Raw genomic sequence first — 14,617 nt, forward strand, 5'->3', positions numbered from 1 at the left:
AATACGTGCTTATTTGTCAACGTTTATTCAAAATAGTTGGAAACCTTTATTTATTTTAAAAACTTTTACAAACAAAAATATTTTTAGTGAACGTCGACTAAAACTAGACGAAGACAAATACATTTTGATGTGAATAAAATATGACTGAGACTAGTATTATCGTCCAAAAGACTAAGACAAAATTAAAAGGACTGCCAAAAACAACTCTGGTGTAAATATAGTGGTTCTTTACTCGTCTCAAGACATGGATTTCTCTTTGTGTGCAGTTATAATAGGTGTGGCAGTTGCATTTTCTTGGTTTCCAATTACATCTGCATTTTAGTTGCCAGAATCCCAAGGTGGTCGGACAGAGTCAAGATAGTGCAAGAGACAAGAATGAAACCATCCAGACAGAATGACCCGGAGCGCGATGGTGCCTGAACAATGACGAGATGCGCTCCCATAGCTTTAGTCAGCGAACAGACGCTGCCTTTCTTCTCTGGCCTCTCCCCACCATCCTCTCTCCGTCTTCCTACTCCCCTTCTCCCCCCACCCCTCGTTCGCTACCGCCGCGCGTCGCAGCTTCTCCGGGGACAGACGCTGGGCGGTTTCCATGGCTACACTGAAGCATGCTGCAAATTTAACCCTGAGGCTTTTTCACACACACCATTGTGGTTGTGAGACAATGCCTCTTAGACCCTCCCACCCCCACCCCCCATCCATCATACCACCACTATAAATATCCCCGCCCAAGATGCACTGCTTCACTACGGAGATACAGTTGAAAGACGATTATCATCTTCTTTATCTACAGTGTATCACAAAAGTGAGTACACCCCTCGCATTTCTGCAGATAATTAAGTATATCTTTTCATGGGACAACACTGATAAAATGACACTTTGACACAATGAAAAGTAGTCTGTGTGCAGCTTATATAATAGAGTTAATTTATTTTCCCTTCAAAATAACTCAAAATATAGCCATTAAAATCTAAACCCCTGGCAACAAAAGTGAGTACCCCCCAACCCCCCCTTGAAAAAACATACATCTCTAAATGTGCAAATTGAGTACTGCTGGTCCTTTTCCTTCCAAAATGTCATGTGACTCGTTACAGGAGTGCTGTCAGTATTGCTGCAGAGATTGAAGAGGTGGGGGACAACTTGTTAGTGCTCAGACCATATGCCGCACTCTACATCAAATTGGTGTGCATGGCTGTCACCCAAGGAGGAAGCCTCTCCTGAAGACGGTACACAAGAAAGCCCGCAAACAGTTTGCTGAAGACATGTCAAAAAAGCACATGGATTACTGGAACCATTTCCTATGGTCTGATGAGACAGGCGGGCTAAATATTAATGTCTATATTTTGAGGGGAAAATAAATTAACTGTATTATATAAGCTGCACACAGACTACTTTTCATTGTGTCAAAGTGACATTTTGTCAGTGTTGTCTAGAGGTGTGCAAAATTTCCGATTCTTAGATTATTCGCGATTCGGCCGTGGAAGATTTGAGAACGATTCACAAACATCCAAATTCCGATTATTGAAATATGCCAAGTAAAGCGGAAGTACAACACACTCAGCGCGCCGCGCGGTCTTCGGGACGGAACGGAGCGGGAGTAGCTAAACATTATGCTTCTCATTAACCGGCCCCTCGGGTAATGCCAACACTCAACTCACGGCTCTAGCTCAACTCATGCCACGAGATAAAAAAACACAACAACATACCTGACTGCTGCTGAAAAGCTGCTACAAGTACAGCTAAGCTACATAATGTTACGGTAGATATCATTTATATAGGACTAGATGGATTATAGACTCGGTAGCGGTAGCAGCACATCTGCAAAAAGCTAGATGCGGGCGTTAGTAAACGGCCGCCATCTTAAAGCAGTAAACTTCCCTGCAATGATGTTGTAGCGAACCTTCCAAGCAAACCTAATTAACTTTTTATCTAAAATACTCCTAAATCGGTAAAATATTGACTTGAATCTATCTTTAAAATAGTTTTAAAACTTTCACATGTCAAAAGTAGACAAAAGGGAAATTATGGAATAACGGGAGCAATTTTAACAACTTTAACGGTTGATTCACAACATTAAATTAATTGAATGTAGTTTAAAGCTGCTGATACAGAATGGGGACTGGAGTTTTTTTATTTAATGTTATTTTTGTATATTTGTTTACTGCTATATGTTAACTTGATACTGAAATAGTAGTTTGGTTTAGCCTGAGAGTATTTTTGAACAATTTTGGAACTAATGTACAAAACTTTATTTGAAAAAAACAAAAAAAAGAGGGGGGTGCATCAATAATCGTTTTATAATCGAATCGGAGCCTCTGAATCGTAATCGTAATCGAATCGTTAGGTGCCCAAAGATTCCCAGCTCTAGTGTTGTCCCATGAAAAGATATACTTACATATCTGCAGAAATGTGAGGGGTGTACTCACTTTTGTGATACACTGTAAGTCAACGTTAAATAGCCAGACAACACTTAGTATAAATGACTTTAATATGAAAGACATATTTAAATATGCAAAACAATTAAGTACAAAAAATTACAACCATTTTGTGATGTCAGTTATACCCACAGATGGACGAGGACGGGCGGGAAATCTGGGATTCTCCCTTTGGTTTGTCTAAAATAGTAGTAACATTTATAAAATGTCCATCACCACTTATAGTGGATTCAAAAGTTTGGGCGCCCTGGATTTTTTTAAAGATTTTCCCTTGTAAATCACCAATTGTTTGGAACAAAAATTTCATATTAAATACAGTGATCCCTCGTTACAGTGCCTTGCAAAAGTATTCGGCCCCCTTGAACCTTGCAACCTTTCGCCACATTTCAGGCTTCAAACATAAAGATATAAAATTTTAATTTTTTGTCAAGAATCAACAACAAGTGGGACACAATCGTGAAGTGGAACAAAATTTATTGGATAATTTAAACTTTTTTAACAAATAAAAAACTGAAAAGTGGGGCGTGCAATATTATTCGGCCCCCTTGCGTTAATACTTTGTAGCGCCACCCTTTGCTCCAATTACAGCTGCAAGTCGCTTGGGGGTATGTTTCTATCAGTTTTGCACATCGAGAGACTGACATTCTTGCCCATTCTTCCTTGCAAAACAGCTCGAGCTCAGTGAGGTTGGATGGAGAGTGTTTGTGAACAGCAGTCTTCAGCTCTTTCCACAGATTCTCGATTGGATTCAGGTCTGGACTTTGACTTGGCCATTCTAACACCTGGATACGTTTATTTTTTAATCATTCCATTGTAGATTTGGCTTTATGTTTTGGATCATTGTCCTGTTGGAAGATAAATCTCTGTCTCAGTCTCAGGTCTTGTGCAGATACCAACAGGTTTTCTTCCAGAATGCTCCTGTATTTGGCTGCATCCATCTTCCTGTCAATTGCAACCATCTTTCCTGTCCCTGCTGAAGAAAAGCAGGCCCAAACCATGAAGCTGCCACCACTATGTTTGACAGTGGGGATGGTGTGTTCAGGGTGATGAGCTGTGTTGCTTTTACGCCAAACATATCGTTTTGCATTGTGGCCAAAAAGTTCAATTTTGGTTTCATCTGACCAGAGCACCTTCTTCCACATGTTTGGTGTGTCTCCCAGGTGGCTTGTGACAAACTTTAAAGGAGACTTTTTATGGATATCTTTGAGAAATGGCTTTCTTCTTGCCACTCTTCCATAAAGGCCAGATTTGTGCAGTGTACGACTGATTGTTGTCCTATGGACAGACTCTCCCACCTCAGCTGTAGATCTCTGCAGTTCATCCAGAGTGATCATGGGCCTCTTGGCTGCATCTCTGATCAGTTTTCTCCTTGTTTGAGAAGAAAGTTTGGAAGGACGGCCGGGTCTTGGTAGATTTGCAGTGGTCTGATGCTCCTTCCATTTCAATATGATGGCTTGCACAGTGCTCCTTGAGATGTTTAAAGCTTGGGAAATCTTTTTGTATCCAAATCCGGCTTTAAACTTCTCCACAACAGTATCTCGGACCTGCCTGGTGTGTTCCTTGGTTTTCATAATGCTCTCTGCACTTTAAACAGAACCCTGAGACTATCACAGAGCAGGTGCATTTATACGGAGACTTGATTACACACAGGTGGATTCTATTTATCATCATCGGTCATTTAGGACAACATTGGATCATTCAGAGATCCTCACTGAACTTCTGGAGTGAGTTTGCTGCACTGAAAGTAAAGGGGCCGAATAATATTGCACGCCCCACTTTTCAGTTTTTTTATTTGTTAAAAAAGTTGAAATTATCCAATAAATGTTGTTCCACTTCACGATTGTGCCCCACTTGTTGTTGATTCTTGACAAAAAAATTAAAATTTCATATCTTTATGTTTGAAGCCTGAAATGTGGCGAGAGGTTGCAAGATTCAAGGGGGCCGAATACTTTTGCAAGGCACTGTACTTCGCACTCTAAACTGCGCGCACTCAGTCCATCGCAGATTTTTTTTTTCAATTAAAAAATATAATAAAATAGAGATGAGCTGTTCCGAGCCGATCGCGTAGTCTCACTCTCGCTCACTCCCTCCCTTTCCCTGCTCTTTGTTTGTCAGGCGCTGCGGCACTGCACTGGAGTTGGTTACAGTTAACAATGTTGACAGATGTTTCAGTTTGATCTTGCCAGAGTCACGTGCCTCAAAAGTGCCAATCATCGTTCAACTTGTTAAACAGTTGCTGTGCAACTCATTGTTTGTAAGTGAGAGGATTGAGTAGATTGACTGAATGAAGTGTTGCGCGTGCTGCCTTGGAACATAGAGGCTCTGTTTGCGCATGTGCGGGTGGGTGGATAAGGAAGCGCGCGCTGGAATGAATGTGTGTGTGTGTGTGTGCGTGTGTGTGTGTGTGTGTGTGTGTGTGTGGGGCGACGTTTAAGGCAGCCGGTCGTGTTGTCTTCGCGGCAATAAACACCGCATATTAAGCAGAGCAGTTTGTAATTTCCACATATCACTCCAAGAGTCACAGCCAAGGGAGGTAACAAGCATTTATTAAAGCCAAGCATTTTTCCTCTACAGTACTTTATTCTTGTTTAAAAATTGTTAGGTGGGACGGTAACATGTTTAAAAATTATCATAATTATTAAATTTGAAGTGCTTAAAAAACATTTATTAAAATATACAGTATATACTAGTACCGGTATGTATAATTTTTTTAAAACTAATTGTGAATGCTAAATCTGAATAAATACATCGAACACACACAAAAAAAAAAAACACCACTTTTTGGGGGGGGGGGGGGGGGTGGCGCTACATTGCGGTTTTTCACTTATCGTGGCGGGTTCTGGTCCCCATTAACCGCAAAAAACGATGAATCACTGTATATGATACAGCAGATGAACTCAGTTATATTTGAGAAGTGGAATGAAGTTCATAGGATAAACAGAAAGTGCGTAATAATTATTTAAACAAAAATAGGCCTGTGCATGAAAATTAAAATTTGGGCACCCTTGTGTTTTTATTTATTAGAAAATCTTGAGTACTAATTTTTGGAACTCAAAATTTGTTTGATAAGCTTACTGACGTTGACCTACATACACAGGTAAAGCCTATCATGAGAAAGGGTATTTAAGGTGGCAAACTGCAAATACCGGTAGTTTTCTTCTTTGCATCATCCACTTCCTGGGAATACTGACGTGAATTTACCTCAGACAAATTGTGTTTTTTTAAAATTATTTTTTAAAATTTAATTTAAATATTTAATTTAATTTATTTATCCCTTACAGGGCAAGTAACTGTTTTTGGTAATATAAAAAAAACTTTGATATGATTGAATATTATATAATTTGATTATATCGTTTCTTTAAAATTATCAATTAATATTTATATTTTTCTCAATAAATGTTATTATGAAATAATGTTAATACAAATGCTCTGTTGGTCACTAAAGTCTCTTTTGGGGCATGAAGGGGTCACTTACCATTCTCTTTGGGTCACTTCTGTTTAATTTTGGGCCATTTATGTGGCACTTCATCTTGATTTTGGCATATTTAAAGGGATCCACGGTTAGAAAGACTTGTAGTTCTTAAAAGATAAACGTTATTATGAGTTAAAATAATTTGGTATTGAAATCCCTGTTGATGTTTTCATTTTTATACAATTTGTGAAATTAGTTTACGTAGTAGGTCGCCATTGTTGTTGACGTCGCAGGGTGGTGACGTCACATGGTTAGGCTGCCGGGCTTCCAGAGTATGACTCTAGCGACATAAACGTGTCATCTGTTTAACCCTTTCAATTTGAACCCGAGAGGAACATTAATGAGCATGACGGTACTGTCGATATTTAACAAAATGAGCAGCAAAAGCAAAATGAACAGGAAAGACGAGACGAGACGAGAGTAAGGGAAAAAACGTGTTCTGCCAAAATGTGCTACACTGGCGAAACTTGCTACAAGGGGCGAATTTGACACCCAAAGTACTTTGTTTCGATGCATAGACAAACATATTAAAGATGCCTTAAGAAAATACTGAAACGGAGTGATATCAAATAAGGGTGGTTTAAATATGCTACGTGACAAATGTGGTCAACAGATCAACAATCTGCTTTAAAGCTACCAAAGAAAACAATGTTTAGAAGTATGAGATGGAATAATATGCAAAAAGTATTTTTGAGGTAATGAAAATGTAGTAAAAGACTCAATAAAAACACATAGTAAGTATTCAGCACTTTTAACCGATGTGCACATGTGTTGGACGTCTTGCCGCGTGGAAAGAATTGCAGTAACCCGGTAGTATTAATCGAGTGACAGTGACAATCTACGTCATCACCCCAAGCGTCCATTGCGCACTTAAAACATGGCGCCCTCCGTGGGTCAAATAATGTACTAAATATTATAGATTGTTAAATCAACGGCAATATTTTATGTGTTTCTAATAACATATTTCAGTAAAAGAGAACAATTGTGGCTTATTAGAGCCTACAAGTCTTTAAGTCCGAGGTTCCCTTTAAGACTCACTTCCTATTGATTATCATTAATTAATTATTAATTGGAAACTCCGAAAATTAGCATAGAAAATGCGACCTTATTATGGAGGTGACAGCGCCATCTTTTGGGCAAAAGACAGCAATGTCGCAGTTGGCTTTCAAAATTTACGGTTTCATTCTACAGAATATTTGCTATCATGATGCGTTGTGGTTTTGAGTACTCCACAACAAGGCGCTGGATTTAAAAAAAATGTACCATGAATATTAATGAGGGATTAATTTCGTCTGGATATCTTAATCTCTAAAGAGGCCAGATCGTCTGTTTGGTCGTCTGTGTGTTCGTGTTTTATGGACACCAAAACGGTGTTGGGCGGATTTTGACAAAATTTGACACAGTTGTACTTTATGTGTCTGGGAGTGTTCTTTGATGGGTTTGATCTCTGTAGGCCTCCATTTAGTGCGGGAAATTCATTCGAAACTAAAAAAAAAAAAAAAGCATTGAAAATGCTAATTTTTAGTTTTTCACTTGAACAACGCAAGGCCATACTGCTCAATGAATCTATCCGGCATACATTGGAAAAAGAAAAAAAAAATCAACAAGAAGCCCTGATTCAAAGGTTTATTTTGTGTCGATTTAACAAACCTTGGCTCCGACAAACCAGCACAATTAATATGCCCGGCAACACAGCGCCATACTGCTAGTGCATACAGTGGGGCAAATAAGTATTTAGTCAACCACTAATTTTGCAAGTTCTCCCACTTGAAAATATTAGAGAGGCCTGTAATTGTCAACATTGGTAAACCTCAACCATGAGAGACTGAATGTGGAAAAAAAAACCAGAAAATCACATTGTTTGATTTTTAAAGAATTTATTGTCAAGTCATGGTAGAAAAAAAGTATTTGGTCAATACCAAAAGTTCATCTCAATACTTTGTTATGTACCCTTTGTTGGCAATAATGGAAGCCAAACGTTTTCTGTAACTCTTCACAAGCTTTTCACACACCGTTGCTGGTATTTTGGTCCATTCCTCCCTGCAGATCTCCTCTAGAGCAGTGATGTTTTGGGGCTGTCTTTGGGCAACACTGACTTTCAACTCCCTCCACAGATTTTCTATGGGGTTGAGATCTGGAGACTGGCTAGGCCACTCCAGGACCTTGAAATACTTCTTACGAAGCCACTCCTTTGTTGCCCTGGCTGTGTGTTTGAGATCATTGTCATGGTGAAAGACCCAGCCACGTCTCATCTTCAATGCCCTTGCTGACGGAAGGAGATTTTCACTCAAAATCTCTCGATACATGGCCCCATTCATTCTTTCCTTTACACAGATCAGTCGTCCTGGTTCCTTTGCAGAAAAACAGCCCCAAAGCATGATGTTTCCACCCCCATGCTTCACAGTGGGTATGATGTTCTTCGGATGCAATTCAGTATTCTTTCACTTCCAAACACGACAACCTGTGTTTCTACCAAAAAAGTTATATTTTGGTTTCATCTGACCATAACACATTCTCCCAGTCCTCTTCTGGATCATCCAAATGCTCTCTAGCGAACTGCAGACGGGCCTGGACGTGTGCTTTCTTCAGCAGGTGGACACGTCTGGCAGTGAAGGATTTGGGTCCCTGGCGGCGCGTTGTGTTACTGATATTAGCCTTTGTTACTGTGGTCCCAGCTCTCTGTAGGTCATTCACTAGCTCCCCCCATGTGGTTCTGGGATTTTTGCTCACCGTTCTTATTATCATTTTGACGGCACGGGATGAGATCTTGCATGGAGCCCCAGATCGAGGGAGATTGTCAGTGGTCTTTTATGTCTTCCATTTTCTAATAATTGCTCCCACAGTTTGGGGGACACGTCCTATTGATATCTGGTCATTTTCTGTTGATTGTGGGAAAAAAAAAACATTTCCCATTGAAAATGAATGGTAAAAAATTTGGACGTCCATGGACGTCAATGGCAGCACCCCTATAAGCGTCAATGGAGTCAGGGATGTTTGGGGGACAGGTCCTATTGATATCTGGTCATTATCTGTTGATTTGGGGAAATTTAGTTTTTTCCCCATTGAAAACGAATGGGAAACATTTTGGACGTCCATGGCCGTCAATGGCATCGACATCCATAAAGTCAATTGAATCCAAGTACATTGGCATCAATAGATTCGACATGCATGGCCGTCAATGGCATCAATGCAATGTAAAAAATTCAATTGGAAATCCCATTGTAAGTGAATGGGAAATGTTCGAATTAGAAATGAATGGGACAGTTTTTAGCAAATTTCCGGGGGACCCTAATTTTGATCAAAATTCTGTATACAACTTTTATGCCCCTCACCGTCACAGAAATTTTGATGCCCAAATTGTGTGATTTGGTCAAAAATTGAAGGACTAGATACATTTTGAAACTTTTCTTTGTTTCCTATTAAAAATGAATGGGCCAGTTTTTGGCAAATTGCCGGGAAACCGTACATTTTATCAAAAAATTTTTCTCTGTCACTTTTATGCCCCTCTTCATCCCAGAATTTTTGACGCCCATCTTGTGTGTTTTCGTCAAAAATTGACGGACTAGTAACAATTTGAAAATGGCATCAATACAATGTATAAATAAATAAATTCAATTGAAAATCCCATTGGAAGTGAATGGGAAATTATCCAATTAAAAATGAATGGGAAAGTTTTTGGCAAGTTTCTGGGAAACCGTAAATTTTTTACAAATGTTGTATACAACTTTTATGCCCCTCACCGTCACGGAATTTTTGATGCCCAAATTGTGTGATTTGGTCAAAAATTGAAGGACTAGATACATTTTGAAACTTTTCTTTGTTTCCCATTAAAAATGAATGGGCCAGTTTTTGGCAATTTGCCGGGAAACTGTACATTTTATCAAAAAAATGTTCCGGTATTTTTTATTCCCCTCACCGTCCCGGAATTTTTGATACCTAAATTATGTAATTTGGTAAAAAATTGTAGGACTAGATACATTTTGAAAATTGCTTTTTTTTTTCGGAAAATTGCTGTTTACGGGCAAACGGAAAAATTTTTGTGGTCGTTTGAAAAATTCCCATCGTCGCGCAAAAATTCCAGACGTGTCGGTACTTGAATGGTGCCGATCGGTCAAGCGGTTCGGGCTGCGCAGCGCGCCGAAGGATTCCCATTCAAAAAAAAAACAACAGAATAACATATAGGGAGGAAGTTGTAGAATCTCACTACCTGATCTTTCCAAAGCAAAGACCAGGTAATTGGTGGTTGACTAAATACTTATTTGCCCCACTGTATATAACAGTGAAATTGTACGTTTTCCTTTTTCCAGGCTGCCTTAGCTGGAGGTACCACCATGGTTATGGCGCACGTTCTTCCGGAGAAAAACCAGTCTTTGCTGGATGCCTATGAGCAATGCCGTAGCTTGGCTGACGCCAAAACCTGCTGCGACTACGCCCTGCACGTGGGAGTAACTTGGTGGGGTCCCAAGGTAGCGCAAAATCTACTAACTAACCTGTACATCTGTCTTACCAGAGAATGGAAAAATATTCCAAGTCAAAAACGTTGACTCGAACCCTGCTTAACTCACTTTGCGCATCCCGTTATAGGTGCGCGCCGAGATGGAGAAGCTGGTGAGGGAGAAGGGAGTGAATTCCTTCCAGATGTTTATGGCCTACAAGGATATGTACATGCTGAGGGACAACGAGCTCTTCCAAGTCCTGCAGCACTGCAAGGACATCGGCGCCATTGCCAGGGTCCACGCGGAGAACGGGGAATTGGTGGCTGAGGTATGCGACACAATTTTGTATTTCTACGGAGCTTCAGAATGATGAGGTCACAATGAAGACCCAATGAAGCTTTGTCCCTACCTCAGGGTGCTAAAGAAGCCTTGGAGCTGGGCATTAGCGGGCCAGAGGGCATTGAGATCAGCAGGCCTGAAGAGGTATGAAAACTTCAACATTATTTTTGATGAGAGATGTTTTTTTTTCCTGAGTAGTTATTTAGAAATTAGATGTTTTTTGTTGTTGTTTTTTTTTGATTAATGAAGCACAGGTTTTCCAGCCAATACCACACTGTGCAAATATGGGGTTTACTGTGTAATTCTGGTCGATACTGAACCCTCCTCAATTCCAGATATACTTTTAGTTCGTTCAAAACTAGGGCTGTCCCGATTGCATACGTTTGCACCCAAGTCCGAGTCACCTGATTTTGAGAATCTGTCGATACCAAGTCCTGATTCGATACTGAAAAACAGTAATTTTATTAGAACAAAATTTCCAAACATGTTACTGTCCCACTGTGCTGCCTTCATAATGTGAGTTATTTTTAAATAAGAATAAGAGAGACACATGCGTGTCTTTATTAAATGCTTCATTGAGTGAGTCTACTCAAATCCACTCTCGGTTTGACGCTCACACTGCTGAGAACAGCCTCTCACGTACACAGTGTGTTGTCACAACACACTTATTACTGACCTGAAAGTTAACAGTGATGGACACATTTGTGCCTCTGATTGTAGAGCTATCAACCTTCTCTGGCAAGATCAAAGCTACAAACCTGTCAATCATCGTTAACTAAATTCCAAACACAAGCTGCACTTGACAGTTTAGCCAAACTGCATAGCAGGAGGGACGGTGTGGCGCTGCACGAGCATGAAGCCGAAAAATATAATTTTTAAAAATTAAACAACCGATCCTTTTTATCTGATTCCGATCCTCTGAAAAACGGTGCAATCAGCCCAATTTCCGATCACGTAATTAGATCAAACATCACAATTGAAAACCACAAAACCTTGAATGTCCGAGCGTTCATAACAACGTGAGAAACTCAACTGTAACTGTTGGTTGCATTACATTACATCTGTCAATTTGGGCTGCCATGATTAGTTATTTAATCAACAACAATTTTTATAGTTGATTTATCATTAGAGAAATTTTTTACCTGAATTCTCCATTTCCTTTTTTTCAAATCTCTGGGTAGTCTTTTTTGAGTTACATGTTAAAAAAATACATAAAAGAATAAAAACATCAATTATTCTCTTTTTAATTTGGATTTTTTTATGTTATTACATTTAAGAAAAAAATAAATAAATAAAATATTCTGCAGTCATCGATCTTCCTTGAAGACCACAGAAATAATATTCAAATTCTATTTTGATAAGAAACATGAAGTCAAGGGTGAAGATTTTGTCATTTATTTTATATAAACAACAATCAAAACCCTAAATATTTTTTTTTCAAATTAAAAAAAAACAACTGTAAACAGAACAAAAAAGTGAAAAAAACTAAATTTGTTGTTCTTGAGAACTGTTGGATTTTTGTTTAAATTCTATTTTTGTGAGAACATGAAGTCGAGGGTAAACAGTAAATGTTCTCTTCCTTAGTTTTTAAATTTTTTGATTTGTAAAAATAATATTTTTTTCCATTTTTTTAAAAAGGGGAAAGCAACATTTTTATTGATAAAAAAACAACATTCTTTTTTTAAATTTCTAAAAAAAAAAAAAAACTTTTTTTTTTTTAAAAAGGGGAAACGGTTTAAAAAAAAAAAAAAAGAAAAATGGAAAACCCGTAGACATTCCGTTTTTTTATGTCAGAAAAATGTAAATTAATAACACTACAAAAATTGTATATAAATTTGATGATTTACTTTCGTGGGACACACAAAAAGATGTAGTTTGACACCTGTGACATCATGCATTCCGAGGTGACGTCATTCAGAAAATAAGCACATTGTGACACTATACTGAGATACTATCAGTGCGTGCTTGTAATGCATGACCTCATCTTGACTTTTCACAGTTAGAGGCGGAGGCAACCCACAGGGCCATCACCATCGCAAACAGGGTGAGGGCAAAGTACACGAAAAGACGGTGACGACAGTTTTGGAGGAGATATGGATTCCCTTAAGTGTTTTTTTTTTTTTTTTTTTCCTCGTAGGCCCGTTGCCCCATCTATCTAGTCAACGTGTCCAGCATGGCGGCAGGAGATGTGGTGGCTACTGCCAAAATGCAAGGTGACGGCTACTTCCGTCCGTCCGCTACTTAAATGATGAAATGAAGTTTTCCAATTTTTTGCTCGGTTTTAAGGGAGGGTGATCCAGGGGGAGACGACTACCGCCCACGCTGTGCTCAACGGTACTCAGTATTATCACCAGGACTGGGCTCATGCCGCTGGCCACGTAACCCTGCCACCTCTGCGCCTGGACCCCAGCACGCCTAACTACCTGATGAGCCTGTTGGGAAAGTAAGGATCTATCTCACTGGAAGATTTCATGTAATTTTACTTCACGGGTCAACTTTTCATGAAACCATAGACTTAATAACCTATTGACATGACACAGGAAACGGGGCCGATTCATAGCGGCCCTATTTTCAAAAACTTCAAATTCAAATATTTTCAAAACCAAATGTGCTACCGACCTAAAACCAAAACAGGCACCTACCTTAGCCAGATATGAGTCTCCATGAGCAGCGGCATCAAAAAATTAAAGTCATTCCCTCATAAAATCCCGATTCGTTATTTATTTTATAAGTATAACACAACTTAAAATGGCTATAAAAGTCTCCGATTTTACACTAGATGCACAAAAATCACCAATGCAGAGATAATCACCTATATTTTCAGGATCAATAGCAATATTTAACATATCATATAAGTTTTTGACCAAAATAGCAACTTTTTTTTTTTGTGTTTGAATGCAAAAATAAATTTGAAACTCAAAAAAATGAACTTGGAACCCATTTTTCTTTTATTTATTTATTTATTTATTTATTTATTTTTGATTAAAGTCAAGTGTTTTTTTTTTTTTTTTTTTTTTTTTTTTAATTGAAACAACTTTTTTGAGTGACGTAATGTAGTTGTGCGTTTGGACCACATTTTGGCTAGGACATTTGTATGGAGGTAGATTTGTGTGTTTATTATTCAATCCCAAAAAAAGTTGCTTCAATCAAAATTTCTTTTCAATCAAAGAAAAAGTGACTTCATTCAAAGAAAAATGTGTTTGAATGCAAAAATAAATTTGAAACCCCCAAAAAATGTATTTGGAACCCATTTTTCTTTGATTGAATTTTTTTATTTTATTTAATTTAAGTCAAGTTTTTTTTTTTTTTTTTTTGATTGAAACAACTTTTTTGATTGACGTAATGTAGTTTTGCGTTTGGACCACCTTTTGGTGGAGGTGTTTATATTATTCAATCAAAAAATAAGTTGCAAAAAAAAAAATTCAGTCAAAGAAGAATGGGTTCCAAATACATTTTTTTGAGTTTCAAATTTATTTTTGCTTTCAAACACATTTTTTTTTTATTGAAGCAACTTTTTTTTGATTGAATAATAAAGACACCAATCTACCTCCATAATTCCTTAGACAAGCAGAAAAACACACAGTAATAGGAGGAATGTACGTAGTGGTAACATGTAAACACGATCAGCTGACGGACAATATGGCGGCACAAGTTAGGGGGCGATGTTGTGACGTCACATGAATGAGGTCTATAGCAGCGCATACTTCAGTAGGCAGCCAATGTTTTACGAGTTGTCAGGAAATTCTGAGATAATCACATTTGTCTGGCTAATACTACTGGCATTTTAAAAAAAAAGTGACAACGGCTCTTTTGGTTCTACTCTCTGAAAATATGGCTATTATTTGCATTTTCCTCCACTATTACTCATCGGAACAATGGAATTCTGTGTCTTTCAGTTGGGATGCACATAATCAAGGTCTTGGCTATTTTATTAA

At 38.4% G+C, this 14,617-nt stretch overlaps 1 protein-coding gene across 2 annotated transcripts in view; it reads left to right on the forward strand.

Annotated features, from left to right (window-relative positions):
- The window catches only part of LOC130931441 (dihydropyrimidinase-related protein 5-like), a 36,871-nt gene that overhangs the window by 12,188 nt on the left and 10,066 nt on the right, over positions 1-14,617 (forward strand). For both annotated transcript variants that reach the window (XM_057860246.1, XM_057860245.1), the window contains 6 exons: positions 10,215-10,373; positions 10,492-10,671; positions 10,758-10,826; positions 12,682-12,726; positions 12,820-12,895; positions 12,969-13,125. In XM_057860246.1, coding sequence (XP_057716229.1) covers positions 10,215-10,373; positions 10,492-10,671; positions 10,758-10,826; positions 12,682-12,726; positions 12,820-12,895; positions 12,969-13,125 — 686 coding nt within the window. The remainder of the gene's footprint in view (positions 1-10,214; positions 10,374-10,491; positions 10,672-10,757; positions 10,827-12,681; positions 12,727-12,819; positions 12,896-12,968; positions 13,126-14,617) is intronic.

Source organism: Corythoichthys intestinalis, chromosome 15 (genome assembly GCF_030265065.1).
Source record: "Corythoichthys intestinalis isolate RoL2023-P3 chromosome 15, ASM3026506v1, whole genome shotgun sequence".
NCBI classification, from domain to species: Eukaryota; Metazoa; Chordata; class Actinopteri; order Syngnathiformes; family Syngnathidae; genus Corythoichthys; species Corythoichthys intestinalis.